Source organism: Pieris rapae, chromosome 13, assembly GCF_905147795.1.
Source record: "Pieris rapae chromosome 13, ilPieRapa1.1, whole genome shotgun sequence".
Lineage (NCBI taxonomy): Eukaryota > Metazoa > Arthropoda > Insecta > Lepidoptera > Pieridae > Pieris > Pieris rapae.
In genome coordinates, this window is record NC_059521.1 from 1,729,639 (window position 1) to 1,748,271 (window position 18,633).

At 32.9% G+C, this 18,633-nt stretch overlaps 2 protein-coding genes across 2 annotated transcripts; both read right to left on the bottom strand.

Annotated features, from left to right (window-relative positions):
• Positions 1–430: 430 nt before the first annotated feature.
• LOC110992316 (beta-1,3-glucan-binding protein) lies at positions 431–5,209 on the bottom strand. Its single transcript, XM_045630830.1, has 9 exons — positions 5,091–5,209; positions 4,328–4,591; positions 4,010–4,191; positions 3,283–3,431; positions 2,786–2,934; positions 2,362–2,480; positions 1,944–2,070; positions 1,250–1,395; positions 431–645 (listed from the first exon to the last, which is right to left on the bottom strand). Exons 3-9 carry the CDS (start codon positions 4,019–4,021, stop codon positions 451–453), a joined length of 897 nt encoding a protein of 298 aa, XP_045486786.1. The 5' UTR covers positions 4,022–4,191; positions 4,328–4,591; positions 5,091–5,209; the 3' UTR covers positions 431–450.
• Positions 5,210–6,865: 1,656 nt separating this feature from the next.
• LOC110992397 (beta-1,3-glucan-binding protein) lies at positions 6,866–17,812 on the bottom strand. Its single transcript, XM_045630827.1, has 10 exons — positions 17,643–17,812; positions 15,990–16,214; positions 15,255–15,583; positions 14,638–14,771; positions 13,993–14,159; positions 13,201–13,345; positions 12,939–13,018; positions 12,122–12,264; positions 11,654–11,906; positions 6,866–7,167 (listed from the first exon to the last, which is right to left on the bottom strand). Exons 1-9 carry the CDS (start codon positions 17,752–17,754, stop codon positions 11,718–11,720), a joined length of 1,524 nt encoding a protein of 507 aa, XP_045486783.1. The 5' UTR covers positions 17,755–17,812; the 3' UTR covers positions 6,866–7,167; positions 11,654–11,717.
• Between the last annotated feature and the right edge of the window lie 821 nt (positions 17,813–18,633).

The window sequence follows — 18,633 nt, forward strand, 5'->3', positions numbered from 1 at the left end:
AATCAAGTAAATCACTAAAGATTGATTTTAATTCCATGCATTGTCTGAGCGACAGAAAAATGAATTTTATACAAACAAGGATTTTCAAATCGCTTCAGCTTGTGCACTTGGCCACCTCATTCGAGAGAATTATATTCGCGGTTGACCTCAGATAACTTTATCCGTATTTGTGCAAATCAAAAGGAAACATAAAAGATGATATGTTACTACTAATTTGTATAATTATATGTATTTTGAATATTGGATGGACAATTCGTTCGTTTTGATTAATTCGTTGCGTTCCCAGAAAGATTGTAATGTATCTTTACAGAATAACTTAGAAAATAAAAAGAATTTAAATGTATTGAAGCAACTTTTAGATGTGCACCGATTTTAAATTTACTTGATAAATTTGAGACATCATTTTCTTACGGTAATTAAAAAAAGCCCATAAATAATGCAATTTATTTTTCATATAGCAACAATTTTCACATAGTCCACAGAGAGTACTGGCTGCGTCCAGGTAGGGAGCCAATCCAACCTGGCCTTCCAGAAGTCCCGAGCCGCCCTGGAGTCACTGTTCTTCCATGGCTTCCCGTAGCTTGCTACCACATTATCTGGAAATTCGAACGTGCCCCCAACTGCTACACCAAGACTTAAATAGAACTGAAAATGACGAGGTTTTGTTACATTATTCAAAGCAGGTAAAGTTGTAGACCAATAATTATTTTAATGTAATAGGAGGCTCACCAGATGTAAAGTAATACTTGCCACCCATGGACACTCACATAGCCTGATGACTCGCAAGTGCGTTGCCCGTATTTTAATAATTGGTATGAATTGTTCTAGATAATGCATTTAATAGGCAATACTGGCTCTGTGTCAAGGATAATCGTAACCTAAAGTAGAGTTTGCCCGTAAAAGAATTACTAATATCCATTGATATTATTATGAACATTTCGATTGATTCAATACAATAAAATCGCATAAAACCGCATAATCAACCATTTAATAATAGGCCAGAAAATCTCATTTAAATTATCACGATGCATTATTTAATTATAAGAACAGTAAGTTGTAATTGTTTGTAATCGAAAGTCTAAATACGGAGAGTATTTAGTGCATGCTATAAAGGTATCTTTCCTTAAAAAATTTAATCACCTTCCCCTTATATAACCTTATAGGTTTGAATAAAAATCATTTTCATCCACACAAAAGCTTCAAATGACACCTATATCAAACAAAACGGTTGCAGATATTAGTGTCTTACATGCTGATCGAATGGTGCAATCTTGGGTCCTGCCAGTAAAGTATACCAGTCTTGTCTGCAGGCTTTCGGAAGCCATGACCTGAGACCAGATGAACCAGGAATATATGTCACCCATGGCGTGCCGTCTACTGATAACTGGATTTGGCCTGCAAAAATGTTAAATAATTATCGTAAAAATTATAAACTTTTATTTCACTCTTATTTTCTTGTGAAGTGAATTATGTAACCTAACATTAGTTATATTAAATATATATTTTAGTTAATAATTAAAAGTGCAAACCAAATCGCACGTTTTAGTTTTTTCCCATACTCATAAATTGTAATATAACATTCCCGTTTCTTATAATGTCCAATAGATCGACTATACTTACATTTATTATACATATAAGTAACATAGGTATCACTTAGAAGTACCATCGTCGTAGTTTTTTCCTAGTTTAACCTTGCAACCCCTAAATGTATTAGAACTGTAAACTATTATATTGTTAAAGTTTTAAACGATTACAGCCAGTTGACCCCCAGCTTCAAACAATGAATTTGATTTAATATTTATTTGAACATCCCTCCAACAGCCACAACCGAACTTTAGTAGTGTGAGACGCAAATTTCATAATTTATTTGTTTAGGAGATTTCTGTTAGAAAAGTAAGACAAATGTTGAGGAAATTGACTGATTGTAATAAAAAAAATTGTACCTGGTTGCCAGGTAAGAGAATAGATATGGAAGTCATCACCCCAAGACGAGTTATCTTTGCGCTGATTTTTGTAATAATCAAAGACACGTTTGCATTTTGAATTGAGAATTGGTCTGCCTTGTAACACCTGCAAATTTCGTAATTTTTAATTTTTTTCGAAATTAATACTTATGTATATATGCTAACGTTTTACAATTTAAATTAATTAAGTTTTATTAATGACTTTGGACAGGCTATGAAGGGCCTAAAGAATTCGTTTTTTAAAACGTTGTTCTAACTTCTGGAGGATTAGGAAGCTTAAATAAATAAACAAAATTAGTATGAAGAGAAATTAAAATTATTCAATTGTTCATCATTTTCACTTTTTAAATGATTCATGGTGAATTAAGGTGTAACTTTTAAATTTACTTTTACTTACTTTGCTATCATAAGTGGTATCATTTAAATTTCTGTTTCCCCTAGCCATAGCTATTTTAAAAGCTCCTGAAGAGTAGAACATACTACCATATTTATTTACCAATGGTTCTAGCAGCATTTCTGAAAAAAAAAATGGTTTACCATACATAAACTTTAAAACTAAATGTTAGTTTGTTCGCACAAGGGTTATCTGCTATAGAAAAATAGATGAAAGAGAATACAATTAATTTTTTGAGGTTTTTTTTGCCAGCCAGGGTAAACCGTTTCTTGATTATTTGGGAAATCCCAAGGAAAATTCCTTTTATAAAAATCACATCAAATTGAAATAAATAAAATAAATTTCAAATCAGTGACAACATATGTGTATCTGCTAAATTACGCTATGAAATAAGAAGAGTTCTTAAAGTACGTATATGTATTAATACCTGGGTAAATCCAGTCACCAATAGGCATTTTTGCTCTAATATGAATAGTCCCATATTTAAACGGTACACGTGATCTCACCCTGCCACTGACAATTGGCGGTAGAATCATAGGCCCCATAGCATGCATTGCGCAGACTCGGCCAGTACATCTAGAAAAAGTATTTGTGAAGTATAAAAAGAAATCAAGAAAACAGGATAATTAAAAACAAAAACTCATCTAAAGGTGCATCTAAATGCCATTGGGATCGGAATTTATTAAAAAATATGAAAGGTCAACGAAGACACTGCAAGCATGATGCATAAGCCAAATGATAAAGCAGTCACATGAATGTTTAGAATGGATACAACATCACAATTAATTCCAGAACAAAACATAACCAACAATTATTTGTCTAGATAACATTGTAGATTATAATATTAATCCAAAACTCTGTTTATAACAAGATAAATGTTCCACAATGTGTCTAGTAATAACACGTCAAAGTTAACTTATGTACCCACTATAGAGATCTAAAGATCCCTTATATAAAGACTCCTGATTGTATCCCTGCAGTTCAGTCTGGACCATCGCTTGAATATTAAGAGCCCCACCAGAAACATATACTGTCCCACTATCGATATTCTGATATGATACAAATGGATGCTCCTGAAATAAAAAGGTGATGTAAATGACTCGCGTTGGTTAACGAGTAATGTTTTCGATGTTAGTTAACTTTAATTGGATAATGGACTAAACATTTAAATTATAGCGATACAAGAGGAATTTGTAAATACTATAATCAGTCTGATTGAGCTCCTTAAAAAGTCTCTTTTGTTACTATATATAAGAACGTTACGATTTAGTTCTTATGAATAAGGGAGTTTTTGTTTATCTAGTTCATTTATTAAATTATACTATTTGTTTGAAAATCTCTTGCAGTCAAGGTGATTCTCATAAAATTTTCAATTGAGTCGGCTGGAACGGTGGCTTGTATGGAAGAGTTAGCCTTGTAAAGTGTATAGTAATTGGAAGTAGTGCAATTCTACTTCCACTGTGATGCAATTGAATCTGCCATATATGCGCAACAAAGAGGAAAATAGGGACGCATCACGTGCCGGACCCAAAAACCAAGTGGATGGATGATTTATATCGAACTAATATTAAAACTTTTTCAACGGTGTACCTTCAAAACAGAAGTATATTTTTCCTGAATCCAGGCTCAGCACATTGGTGTATTTGCTTACCGGATGATCCATTGGTATATATTGTTCCACTTCCCATAATTCTGGGTTCAAGAGATCATCGAAGTGTTCTTCCAATAATACATCACCAGAACACACTTCCCCATTGGGTACTTCTGTGAGGCGAAATTGGGAAAGACATTCACGATTATACACTGGTGGTAGCTCATTTCGCTCTTCTAGATCTGAAATATTATGACCAGGAATTAAAACCAGATGCCAGTTCCAATCACACGTTTGATCAGAACTGGCACCTCTCCGCCACTTTTAATCCTCAAGTTTCTTTTTTTTGTTTAGTTGAAGGTTTAGAATAATACTTACTTCTTACATTAAAGGTATCAGTTTTAACAGAGCCATTACAAAAGAACTGCCCGTTACCGTCGTTAGAAGGATCACTAATGAAACTGTTTTTGGTGCAAAAAAATATATCGTATTGTATTTCATCATCTACTCGTAATTTTATATCCGGTTTCTCAAATACCCAATAGCCATTTGTTTCGTGAAAAACAAAATCGTCCAATCGATATTTATGTGCAGTGGAGTTAAGTTGCACTTGTATACGAAGAAACTTAATTTTTGCATCTCCTGGAAGGAAATTTTTATTTTTTATTTTTTCGGTGAACGAATAAGTATTGCAATAGAGCGATGAGATGCTGTCAGCATACACATGGACCAAACTTGAAATTTGTTTTAATTTTCTATTTATTAATAGAATTTAATTATTATTAGTGTGACTATGTAGTTTAAGAAAATTGCAAATACTGTATAATGTATATGTGTGTTGGAATTTATAAAAATACTTTATGATTTGACACGGATTAGATCTATGTGAAGTAATACACATTAATAACCTTTTATTTATTAAGAATTGTTTTGTTTTGTTATTTTACTTCTTCATATTTTATCAACGAAGTAAAGCCAATCTTTTAAAATTCCAACAATAATTGAACTCTTTTGAACTGCAAACAATACTATGTTTTGGTTTGGCCTAAAGATTTACCTCATAAAGGCTTCATTATTTCCTTAATATCGACATTCTGAAAATAAAAAAATAGTTTGATAACTAAAACAGAAATTTTCATACCTGGCAGATATATTCTAAATCCCTTAGGTTTAAAAGCTTGCACAGTTATTTGTTGTGAAAAGCTGTCTTGCGCAAGGGCAGACAATATAAATATTATGAATAAATCGATTCGTGTGACGGCCATATTGTGACTGATCATAAACGACGCACGCGCATCTGAGGTCACTTCCGATAAGACGGGTTTGTGGTAAAGATTTAATATAGACATAACTTAACTAGAAAAGAACTAGAACTTAAATTTTAAAAGGTTCAATATTAAAGCTAAAGAATCCGATATTTGGCCTTACTGCAGCTCACATACAGAGACTATCTATCAAAAGAGTAAGGGAAATAGTGACTATCACGGAATAGATTAGAAAAAAATACTGAGCTATCATAATGGCATGTAAGAAATAATATAATACATAAAAATATTATAAATAATGTATGGAACCAATACGAATTAGGATTCTTCAAGAAGGAGCGTAACAAACAGGCAATGCACATGCGACACTTCTGGCAAAATGAGGGTTCATGGGCTTATATTTATATATGCCCTGTACATACAGGGTGGCCAAAAGTCGTGGATCAAACGCAACTAGGGGTAAGATGATCAGCTGCAAATAGGAGGTTCAGCTCAACCTCTCCAGAGTTACTACTTTACCAGGTAAAATAAGTATTTTTGCTAACGACTCAAATTCGTTTTTGTGTAATTACAATACCGTGAATCATATTTCTAAATGAGTTCAGAGTTTACCTTATAGGTAAGGTTTGTATTGTATCATTTTCAGAATCTCTGACAGAAAGATATGTAATAGGCAAGTAGGTGATGAGCTTTCTGTGCCTGACAGACGCTGTCGACGTTATGGGACTAGCAAGCCGGTTTCCTCACGATCTTTTCCATCACTGTTCGAGCGAATGTTTAATGCGCACATAGAAGGTCAATTGGTGCACAACCGTATCGAACCTACGACCTTAGGCATGAGAGCCGCACGCTAAAACCATTTGGCCAACACTGTCCAAACACTGTGTGTTGGAAATAAATATATTTATTGTGTGGTAATAGTTATAATAATAGTAATAGCCTTTATTTCCAAAACTTAATTATAATATATTATACGTTTCATTGATTGACAATTGAGAAAAAAAACATTTTAACATTTAGGAATAATCATTTGCTTGTTAGGTTTTGGTTTGTCCACCGTTGGACATAGGCTCCATTCGGTTATTAACTTGATTGTGTAATTCAAAGTAAAGTCTTCTCTTAGTAAACATGTAAAGACCTTGTTTATAGTGTAATAATTAATAAAACTATAACTTTTACATATTTTATAAAGGGCCTGTTTCACAATGTATGGATAAAGTACCAAATAGCTACTTACTTTGCTAATACTAAACATAATATATACAAATTATTTGAAAGAAAAAGTTCCAAATAATATACGTTTCATGACGAATAGCGCTATCTGACAGTCGTGAAACGAAAAAATACTATTTATCCTACCAACAAGTAAGAATTAGATTATTTGGAACCCGGAGATTGTGAAACAGACCCTAAATCTACAAACAAAACGATAGATTATAATCTATCACTTTCATAGTTTATTTACATAAAAATATGGGTTCTTGAGAGTTTCTGCGAATATACGGAAGGCAGGCATAATAAATAAGTATTTACGTAAAACATATTTTATTTTACAATCAAAATAACATCATTAACACAATGCTATTGCCGTAAAATACAGTTTTTATAAGTGTAGGTATGGCTTACCAATATAATTTTTGTTATTTTACATAGTAATGCCTAAGACAAAAATGTTAAGAAATGGAAAGAGTTAGTCTTCGATAGATCACAATCTTTACATGATTATACGTTAAATTGCAAAACTTATATGACAATTATCCAAATGAATTGTAATGTTATTTTCCCTTTCATAGGTGCTTAACAAATTCAATCATATTTTATCGTACTTACATTATTTATAAATTGTCAAATACTATCTGTGTACGTCTTAATTGTATTTGTGATTCAAAGCATCCTTCCTTCAGTGTTACACAAATTTATTACCTGAGTCAGGCATTGTATACTGTTCTACATTTTTTTTTTTTATTTATTTATTCAATACATGTGATAAAAGAATACATGAGGGTACATGCAAATAACCATGCGCTGAAACCAACAGATTTAAGTGCGGCATGGTGTGGTCGCTGCTACTCGACTGTTTGATTACATAATTAATTTAACACTTACATAGTATCTTATTTTATAGCATAAAGTACAGTCATACGCCAACATTTCTAGATACAAACAAAGTGCCGGAACTATGTCTATACAACTTTAATGATAATATTATTACGTTCATTTTGTTACACAAAATCAATTCAGTCTTAATGAATTTTAATGGATCCTTGCAATGACATAGCTTGTACAACAGAATAACACTTAGGCTACAATTTTTTATCGAGTTTTTTACACAGTTATGATCTATTCTTATCTGTATATTTTTAAGCATAACGGGACAAATAGTAGGCTTTGAGTATAAATTTACTTTTGTTTATATTATTTAGTAAACTATTCAAGGTTTGGTTCGGTATATTATTTAAGATGCTAGGAAGCATGTACTCCCAGGTCCGTTGACCGTATGAATTTTTAAAGTTGGGTATTATGTAGTTAGGTGAGTAGGGCAAAACACGTAGATTGTTATGTCTTTCTTTTTTTACTAACGAATCTATATGACCGTGAGCCTCACACACAATAGATAATTCAATTTTATCATATATATTGAGTATCTTACAATAGTGAAACAATGCTTTTCCCTTCAGATTCAATTTCTGTTTTACCTTTGGTGGTACAATTGTCTTTAAAAGTCTATATTGTAAATTAAAAATTTTATTTATGCTTGTTTTGTGTGTGCGGCCATAACTACTCAGACAATAGTTTATAATGGAGTCTGCTAATGAGAGGTACAACATCCTTAATGTATTGTATGGTAATTTATATTTAATGATATGCAAACGGGACATTATTGCTCTAAGTTTGTTACAAATATGTTCGATGTGAGGTTTCCAATTGAAGTTATTGTCTATAATCAAACCTAAGTAGGTATGTTGTTTAACTAGTTCTAGTTTAATGCAATTACAATTTGTATAGTTCGATGAATGAAAGCATTGGTGTGAGTGAGCTGTGATGGATGGCCTTAATCCCGTGCGCAAGTATGGTGAGTGGATGTGTAGTAATTTCGTTTTTTGTGCGTTAATGATGAGGCCTGAATCGTGTGCCCATTTGCATAGTTGGTTGAAGTTGTGCTGGAGTTGTTTTTGAGCTACGGAGATGTCTTTGTGTGCAGTAAGTAGACAAGTATCGTCTGCAAATTGATAGACACTCGCTTCAGTAAATATGTTAGGCATGTCGTTTACATATAAGAGGTATTCAGTCGGCCCGGTTATTGACCCCTGGGCGACGCCCTCTTCGGTACGGATCAGCTGGCTGAAGGCCCCGCCTATGTTAACCGCAGTAAATCTGTTCATGTGATAGTTTTTTAATAGTTCTAGGAATGGTCCCTGTATGCCATTTTGGCGTAATTTTAAAAATAGGGTTGTATGATTAAGTGTTTCAAAGGCTTTGCTAAAGTCAATGAAGACAGCGAGCACATGACGACGATCATTCATGTGCTTGTTGATCTCGTTGGTAAATTGAAACAGAAGTTGAGAAGTGTTTTTTTGTTTTTGGAAGCCAAATTGTTTATCGTTTATAATCTTATTTTCTTTGATAAATTTATTTAATTCGTTACCAAGGTACCTCTCTATTATTTTATCTATGCAGGGTAATATTGTTATTGGTCTGTAATTGTTTATTTCGTTTTTCGACCCTTTTTTGTATACAGGTCGTACACAGCCGACTTTTAGTTTGTCTGGAAATAGAGAATATGCAATACAGGAGTTTATTAAATGAGTTATTAAGGGTGTTATTTGTCCGTTTATGAACTTTAAATCTTTCATTCTGATTCCGTCGATTCCAGGACTTTTTTTTTCATTCATGTGCTTTATTATGGAGTAAATAATGTGATTGCTTGCTTTTTTCAATCTTATTGTTATATTTGGTTGCATTGCGTAGGAATTGACGTCTAATAATGGTTTATCACAGTATGTACAGATTTTTTTAACATTATTTTGAAATTCTGTAGCAAAGTTGTTTACCAGACTTGTTAAGTTTATGTTATCAAACGAATTCATTATTATTTCATCGATTGATTTAGTTATTTTGCCACATATTGCATTTATAATTTCCCACTGTTTTTTGGGGTTTTTAAAATTTTCTGTTATTTCTTTCTTATAGTAATGGTTTTTAACGTTGTTAATATATTTATTTGTTTTATTTCTGTAAATATTATATAATAGTCTATTTTTTAAGTTACTTTCATCCCCTTTCCAAATTAGGAATAGTTTACGTCTTTGAACGCACATACAATTTATTTTGTTTGTCATCCATACACATTGATGTCTTTTGCCTACTTTAAATTTAACTACTTTTTTGCAATTATTGTATACGTTTGTAAATTTGTTTATAATGAAGTTTAGAATATCAATTGGGTTTGTGTGGGCTAAGCCTGCGGTCCAGTCTATGTTATATAGTTCGTGTTGTATTTTTTTATTGTCTTGTTGAGTTATTAATTTATAAGTGTTTTGTGGTTGTGTGCGGTGGTTGTTATTCACAATAGATAAACCGGTAATGTAATGATCAGCCAGTGCATTTTGGATAACGGATGTTTTTGTGTTACTACTATTTACATTACGTAAGAAGATATGATCTATACATGACCTTGTAATTATGTTACCTTTGGTTTCTACCCGAGTGTACTGACTAATGCCGCACTCTAAGCCTGATTCATACATCAGGTTTAAATATTGTTGTACGTGTGGGTTTGACATCTTGATATCTATGTTAATGTCGCCTAATATTACAAAGTTATATTTTTCAGGGTATTTTGATATCATTCTTTTAATTTCCTTAATAAAAATGTTTTTGTTCCTGTCTGGAGGTCTATAAATAGCACACAAACCAATCTTATAATTATAACACGTCTTAATTTCACCAAAAATACACTCGTAGCTGAGGTTGCTTATTTTGAATCTTGTAAATGACACGCTTTTATGCACATACACTAGGATGCCGCCTCCCTTTTTGGCGTGGCGCAGTTCGGAGTACATTTCATAGTCTTGAAGTTGAAATAATGTTTTGGATGTATCTGTGATATTCGCCTCTGTGATCACGACGACGTGTACGGTGCTGCTACTGCTCGTCACTATTAATTCTAGTTGTGCGAAGTTTTTGATAAGGGATCTGATGTTTACACTTAATGCAATTAATTGTTCTTTGTCTCGAGTTAATTTTATATCTTGAATAAACTCATTCCATGACGTGTTATTTAATTCATTAATAGATTTGATGATATATTCTGCCATTTTTAGTACATAAATCAATGCCTGTTATTGATACGGTAGTTGTAGAATTGTACTCTTACTTACTTTACCGATTTCTCTTTTAACCTTTCAATGTCGTTGAGCGATCGAATTACATTAGTTTTTTCCTTTTCTTCCTTTTTTGCTAATATTTGGCCATTTTTAAACCAGATAAATCTATACATATTAGTCTCCTTTAGCTCTTTTTTAGCTTTCCATAATAGAAATGCTGAGTTGGGAGTTAGGGCTTCCCGTATGAAGATCTTGGATGTATCCTCTCTTCTTAGGTCTGTACAGTTGAGCTGGATTGTCCGTGCAGCCTCCAGCCACTTATCTCGGCTTCCATCTTGCATGACAACCACTATAGGGGGGGAGGGTTCTTTGTCGGTGGTAGCGGCCCGGTTTTTTCTTCCCGCCTTCCTATAAGCTTTAATTATTACTTTAGGATTTTGTTGCAGCTTGGAGCAGATTTTACTGGATATGTCCATGGGATCCTCATCTGCCGCTTCTTTGATTCCACATATTTCAATTTGGTTTGACATTTGTAATTGCTCCATAGTATTGATTCTTTGTTCCAAGGTCTCATGTTTGAGCATTGAATTTTTTACACAATTTTTCAGGTCTTGGCATTGGTCTTCAACAATTTTGATGCTGGATTCGTACAATGCAATTTTTTCCTCATACTCGTCAATTTTATCTGAGTAGAATTGTAGGGTAGATTGCAGCTCCGACGTAATTATTTCTCTGACCTCTCGCCGTATATCGTGAAGAATCTTTTGTGTAACTTTGTTTTGCGCCAAATTAGATACGGATTCGTTATCCGTAATATCCTCTTCATCGGCATCAGGTAGGATGCAGGATAGACGTTTAGGTTTGACACCACCCGCACAATTGCGACATTTCCAGTCTACTGAGTCAGTAGCCACGAGCGCGCTTAGTTGTTCCGTAGTTATGGATGCACAAGCGCCATGTATCCATTTACTACACTTTCCACACTGCACTCCTGGGCTTTTTTTGGTAACTGTCTTCGCGCACTTAAAACATTTAACCATGATGATGAAATAATGTGCGCGCGCGCAATGCCGTTAGGTGCGTTCCGGTTCGCGTCGAGCGAGCGACTCCATGTTTTTGGTTATGGGGATTTATCAAAGTAAAACAAAAGTCAATTTTGGATGCAGTAGTTATAGTCTATAGAGCATAAACCCTAACAGAGTCAATGCTTAAAGGACTGGTATCAGAAAACCAAGTGGGAAGCCACTCATCGCGGTGGTTCCAGAATTGGAGAGCAGCCTTCGCTGAACGATTCTTCCACGGCTTATTCGTCGCGTCCGGGAACTCGTTGATTCCACCAACTCGTAGGCCGAGGGATATATAGAACTGTCAAACGATAATATATTCAACCAACTAAATTAAGTAGAATTTAAAGTATATTAGTACAATTTAAATTTAACTGAAAGTTTTGAAAGATTTTTGTTCCAATCAATTGATTCAGAATAAAGTTAATCGCATTGGAATCAAGTAAAAATCTACTATAATTTTTTAACCATTACTTATTTTAAATCACTCGTTGTGAAATTTTTAACTCTTATTACCAGTTCATCAAATGGTGCCATGGCGGATCCTTTCAGCCATCTGGATGCTGCTCTAACATGATGCTTAACTGCTTCTTGGTAGAAGCCTTCACCCGGATCCACCTCGCCGTACTTCTCACCATCCACATACATTTCTATTGCGTCTGAAACAGATTAATTTATAACGGATAATGTCTTATTTATATTGCATTAATATAATTTCTGTCTAAAGAAAAATATTTAATTGTAAAAGATTTTTTTAATAAGTTTTTTTTCATAAATTGTACTTACCCTTTATACAACGTACAGACATATATTAAAGGATATATTGAATACATAAAATCGTTTAAACCTATTTAATACTTTAGCCTAATTAATCAGATTACCTTTAATTTAATTATCAAAGTCCTCCGAACTAAGTCGAATGAATTAATAAAATTACGCTGTGATTTTTACTTTTACTTCACGAGCTTAACATGTTCACTGTTCTCATCTCTATCGATCACAGCGTAGACACAATTTGAAAGAAAGAGACATAATAAAATGTAATTTATGTTTTTTTATAAAATGTAAGTGATAATTTTTGAAGAAGGTGAATTCGTATAGTAGTTACATATAACAACTTTAGATGGCAATTCTATCGCATAACGTCTTGTGCAGTAAACGCAGATTTAATTTATTTATAATATCATTAGCACGTATACAGTATGTAAACAGTGTGAAGATACAAATACATGAAGTGATCACAACTTCGTACGTGATTATCTATTGGGGCTTTAATCTTAGTAATAATTAAAAGCTATTTAAAATAAAAAAATATTTCTAATCATTTTAGTACCTGGTGTCCAAACAAGTGTATAATTATGGTAGGCTTTATTCCAATTCTCGTAACCAACTTTTTCTTTCAAATACATACTCCTGGAAACAATAATATTAGATAAATAGAATAGAATAGGTAAATTGCAGATATTGATCGGTAAGTCAGTAATAGAAAAATTATTTATTTACAAAAGTTAAACCTAGGAAATAAAGTTGCAATTAAAAATCAAATTTCTTTTATATATTAGAAGAAAACTAAACAAAAAAGTCTTATTGCGTACCTATAAGGTTCAATATCGGACATAACCGGTCCTGCCATGAGCTTCTTTGCGTACTCCACATTCCCTTTAACAAGTGCAATCTTCAGTAGACCTGAGGCATACCTTCGCGATCCGTACTCGTTGAACCGCGGCTCAAGCTGAATCTCTGAAATGTTATTGAAAAATATTATTTACGCCGGACATGATGTTTCGTGATGTAGCTAATGTTCTGTTTGATTTTATGCATTCTAAACGTATTGTTTAAAGAGATGATCAAATTGAATTAATTAAATAAATGGATTGCATTTTTTATCTAATTTTATTTGTAATGCTTCATAATTATTATACGCCTTTTGCACTATGTTAAAATCAAAAAAGTAGAAATGCTAGTCAGTGTTTATATCAGACTTATAAGTTGACACGATATAAATATGGGTTATGAATCTCAAATGAATGTTAAATAAAATAATATATCAGTGGCGCTACAATCTCTTTAGGTCTGGGCCTCAGATTTCTGTATCTGTTTCATGATCATTTGTTAATCTAATCAGCTAGTATGTGATCAGCTTTCTGTGCCTGACGCAAGACGTCAACTTTTTCGGTCTAAGGCTAGCCAATTTCCTAAGGATTTTCCCTCACCGTTCGATTGAATGCTAAAATGCCCTCATAGAAAGAAAGTACATTGGTGCACAGTCCGGGATTGAACCTACGACCTCAGGGATGAAAGTCGCACGCTGAAGCCACTAGGCCAACAGAGCTCAATATCATTGTAAATTATAACCTGATATAGAGAATATAGAATATCTTTCACACCAGGAATAAGCCAGTTTCCAAGCGGCATTTTGGCGACCACTTCAACTTTGCCATATTTAAAAGCAAAACTTCGCTTGCTATTAATTTTCCCAGTAATGATCGGTGGTAGAATTTCTGGACCGGCTGCTTCTCGGTAACATTCTGGAGTACCAATCTTGCCAGTACACCTAAAGGGAGGAATTTAAAATTTCCTTTATACAACAAATAATATATAGAAGTGCTGCTTATATATTGCTAATGCGTTATAGATTATGAACGAGCTACAAATAAGATTCTTAATGTGATTCCACCAAAATTGGTTGATGATCTGGCTTGACCACAAGTTCTAGTTCGGCAATGAATAAAGAATAGTCCCTCACTCTGTCTGAATTTCGGAACTATTATTAAGCATGAATATCTTACATGGGAATCATCCAAAAAACAGTCAAACACAAAATTTTATTACTTTAAATATAATTACTGTTTTATTTACTTCCTGCTATTCCACAACAAATGATGTAATTTAACTAGCTCCAATGATGTTATTTGACTACGAAACCCAACTTTGCCAAAATTGTACTACTGACATCGCAAACATGACCATTACTGAAAGCAATCTGAGAGATTTTCTGATCTATCTTATTTGACACGTATAGAAAAACTTACTTAAGGGTGAGGTCTAGAGTTTCCCAAATAAATCCATCACCATACTTCGATTCGAGGGTCATTGGTTCTATTATCAACTTTCCGTCATCAGATCGCACATTTTTATCATACAAATACACGTTGAATGGGAAATCCTGAAAGTTATAAAATTAAAAACTAGCTTTTTCTTATAATTACATGATATTATATTTTTGGCATAACGGTGAAAAAATCAGAATATTTTTCTTGAGAATAAGCTGTAATGGTCGCTTATAATGTATTACTAAAAATTTTATTATTGGTAATAAATAAACGTTGGTTGCCCGAAAGAGTATGTGTAATAAAATAAGAAACAAACAACACATTTATTCCACAAGGAATTATGTAAACAATTTGGACTTTAAGGTTTCCTGAAAGAGATCGCTTATGAGCAATAAGGCGGCTCTTTGTACCATGTTTATTAAGTTAATTGTTATTATAATTATTCAATTGTGGGAAAAAAGTGAGAATAAATTTAATTTTAGCTGTCCCTTGTAGAGTGAGATGAGCTCAGATATTGCTCCATAATCACCATACAAGTAAATAGTATGACAAAAGTTATAGGATGAAATAATACAGTACTTACAAGTTATACTTACTGGTGCATTTGGCATTTTAACTTCAGGTGTCCATATCCTCCCCTTGTCTATATCACCATCAAATGTATCCTCAAACAGCAACTGGCCTTTGCAGACAAACCCTGGTGTCGTCACTTTACTTAAAGATATCTCACACGGGTATTTGTAAGGGCCTGAGGAATCTGTAGTCGGTTTTGGTTTTGGGGCCTGTGTGGTGGAAGTTGTGGTGGGAGCTATGGTGGAAGGCGTGGGGATAGGCGTAGTGGGAGGTGTGCTGGAGGGCGTGATTGTTGGCGCTTCGGTTGTGCCATCCTGAACATTAACTGGGTTTCCAGATGCGTCAACGTATCCTGAAAAAGCGATTGAATTTGTTAAAGCGTGGTTAAGCTACTTCCGCTATTGAAGTGCGGAGACCACCGGATGGGACAAGGGCATACCAACATTCCCTTTCAAAAAGTGTAAAGAAAGGAAAGGAAGAAAGGAAAGAAATGAAAGAAATTTCTTTTAATTTGAATCATTACTTCCTAAGCCAAGCCCAAATTAATCTTCAGCATTATTTAAATTGTATAATTAATATTTTATGATAGGAAATGTCCAAAAATTTTAGACGTTCAAAACATAATACTTATATTAAAGTCTTAATCTACGTGAAATAAGAGTATGTTAAAAACAGATGTAAAAATTAACTATAGAATAACGTCCCGTTGCAATGACGATTAGTATTTAGAACAAATACAGCTGTCAAATTTTACTTACCATCCACAGTCCACTCTCCATCATCTTGTCGGTACCCTAGTCCATTTTTAATAGCAAACGTCCAAAAGTAAACCTTATCTCCCATCTTCAACTCAACATTATCATCTCGGAATATCCATTCTCCGTTATCCGCTTTAGGTATATCTGCGGACCAGGTACCACCTTCGAGACCATCCATCTCTTCGTTCAGCTTTCCATGGAAAGCGACCAAAGAGAATCCGTCATCTGAAAATGAAAATGATCGAAGTTGATTAAATGATTCATGGAACACAAAAAGCTCTTAATATATAATATTTTATAAGTCAGACTTAGTATGAGTTTTTTACTTAGTCTGACTTTTTACCAATATAGTATCACTTAACAGGTGAGCGTCCCGCCCGTTTGCCCCCTGTTGTATAAAAAAAAATTAAATAATGGGATGATTAATATTTGGCGTTCAAGGTATATGGCGAAGATTCACGTATGGGTAGTTGTCGAGTTATCGATGTAAAACATGCCGGTTTGCTTATGTTCAATTATTTTGATACTAGCAGGTTTCATTAAACACCGAAAAAATAAAACGATAATAATTAGCACAAAAATTAATCCTCAAAATTTTATACATTTGAAAAATAATAATAATAATAAATTGTGATATATTTTGTGTTTGTTATTATTAGGTTACCCGTACAATAAACAACGCTAAAATAATGAATAAAATAAAAAAAAATCATCTCATAATATGTAAAGAACTAATAAAAGACAGTAGCCTGTTTAAGATGTTCAGTATTGGATAGTATTATTAATGAAGGAAAGGTGGCCTGGCTAACTAGGGTGAAACTGTAGTTAGTAAAAAATTAAAAAAAAAAAACGAACAAAGGCATCTCTGTCACGTGCATGTTGAGGCTATTTGGTTAATCATAAGAAACGCGTTAAGGAAATACCAGACATAAATATGAACAACAATATATATACAAGTTATATGCCTCATCGCTTCTTTATTGAGATTTTCCTGGTTAATGCTCGCAAGACTCTTTATACGTGTTTAATATAATACATTGTTGAACATTTATTAAGACGAAACTTTACAATTTTTTTATTAATCAATCATGTAAAACAGTATTGATTTCTATCGTAATTTCGTTAAATAAAGAACTAAGTTTTTTAATTTGTTTAAAGTATCCTTTTAGTGGTATTAATTGGAAAAAATATTTGTGAGGAGTATTGGCCTAGTAACACCAGTCTGCAACACTCATCCCTGAAGTCAATGGTTCGATTCCCAGCTATGAACAATAGACTTTCTGTCTTAGACATATCAATTCAACAGTGTATCAATGAAACACGGAAGTGTTACTAGCATTTTAGAAAGAAAAATCAAGAAAACACCATGGTGACGGAAATTTAAGGATGAATTTCCACTTCTTATATATTTTTTTATAGTTATTAGTGGCACTTATCACATATATAAAAATAATTAATAAAAATGTAATAAAGATTAAATATAATCAAAATAAAATGAATGTAATTAAAATCAACCTCTCGCTATCAGAGCCTAAACCACTAATTACAAATAACATCAAGATTTGGAATTCGACGAAAAATATTTCTATATTTAATAGAAACATTTTGTGGTATGCCTGTCAAATACACAGATTAATAACTATGTAAACATACCTGGTATAATAACTTTAAGTCCTTTGGGATAAATTGCTTGAAACTGCGCTTTCGGTACTTCATAACACAACACATAGTAAAAACTACAAAACAGTAATAAAAACTTAAACATCACAAAAAACGAGAGATGACTGCGCCAGTCGACGGTAGAATAATATTAATTACAAAATACCGGGTTTTATATGAATATTATGCTTAATCAATTTTCAAGGTTAGTAGCAATATATTGATTCGTATGCTTTAGTAACGGTACCCACATTTTTTGCAGTTCTGTGAACTTGTTTCTTATAATTGCGGTGTCTGACACGTTTTAAAAGTATTGTTTTGATTGAAATAGTTAATAATAATGTTGCTAAAATGCGGAAATTTTTGCTTGCAAGCCTTCTAGCAATGTATCATTTAACATCAAGTGTCATCCTGCCCATTTGCCTTCTATTACATAAAAAAAGTTGATACTGAATTTGGCGGGAATATTTTTTTTAATAATCGCAGGCTGAGTGTCTTCGGATATAACTTTATTTGTTTATATAAATATAATGTTTTGTTTATATGTGAATACGTTTAAAAGGGTTGCCGTTTTACATTTTAATAGAAACTGATCTTAACTGTTATTTGGTTATATTTTTTATTCTTTGTAGAATCGTCAGTATTTTATTTCTCAAAACAAGTGTGACATTATACAGGAAAAATATATCAGTCTGCACTCTTTTAACTAATGTACTATTTCGACTCTTTTAGTCTAATTGTGTTTGCACTGCGAAGATAACAGATTATTAGTTGAAAAGAGAAAACAATACGATTTGACAAATTAACTTTTCGCAATTAGTGGGATATTTTAAAATGAATATTAAACTATTTTAATAGTGATTCAATGGCTTATAGAACATTTATGACTCTCTCAAACCTAAGGTAGTGTTGGGTTTGTAAACTGCAAGTTTAATTTGAAGCTTTTAAACTTTTAACATTTACAACCTGTGTAACTTAATTTAGG

Bases quoted from the DNA above. Each gene is read 5' to 3' on its own strand.
- LOC110992316 (XM_045630830.1), bottom strand. The intron at 2,071-2,361 runs GTAAGTAAAAGT...CGAAATTTGCAG, and splicing joins ATACCACTTATGATAGCAAA to GTGTTACAAGGCAGACCAAT. The intron at 1,396-1,943 runs GTACAATTTTTT...ACATTTTTGCAG, and splicing joins TTCTCTTACCTGGCAACCAG to GCCAAATCCAGTTATCAGTA.
- LOC110992397 (XM_045630827.1), bottom strand. From the start codon at position 17,754: ATGTTTAAGTTTTTATTACTGTTTTGTAGTTTTTACTATGTGTTGTGT. The intron at 14,160-14,637 runs GTAAGTTTTTCT...TCCTCCCTTTAG, and splicing joins ACTCTAGACCTCACCCTTAA to GTGTACTGGCAAGATTGGTA. The intron at 11,907-12,121 runs GTAATAAGAGTT...ATCGTTTGACAG, and splicing joins TGGCACCATTTGATGAACTG to TTCTATATATCCCTCGGCCT.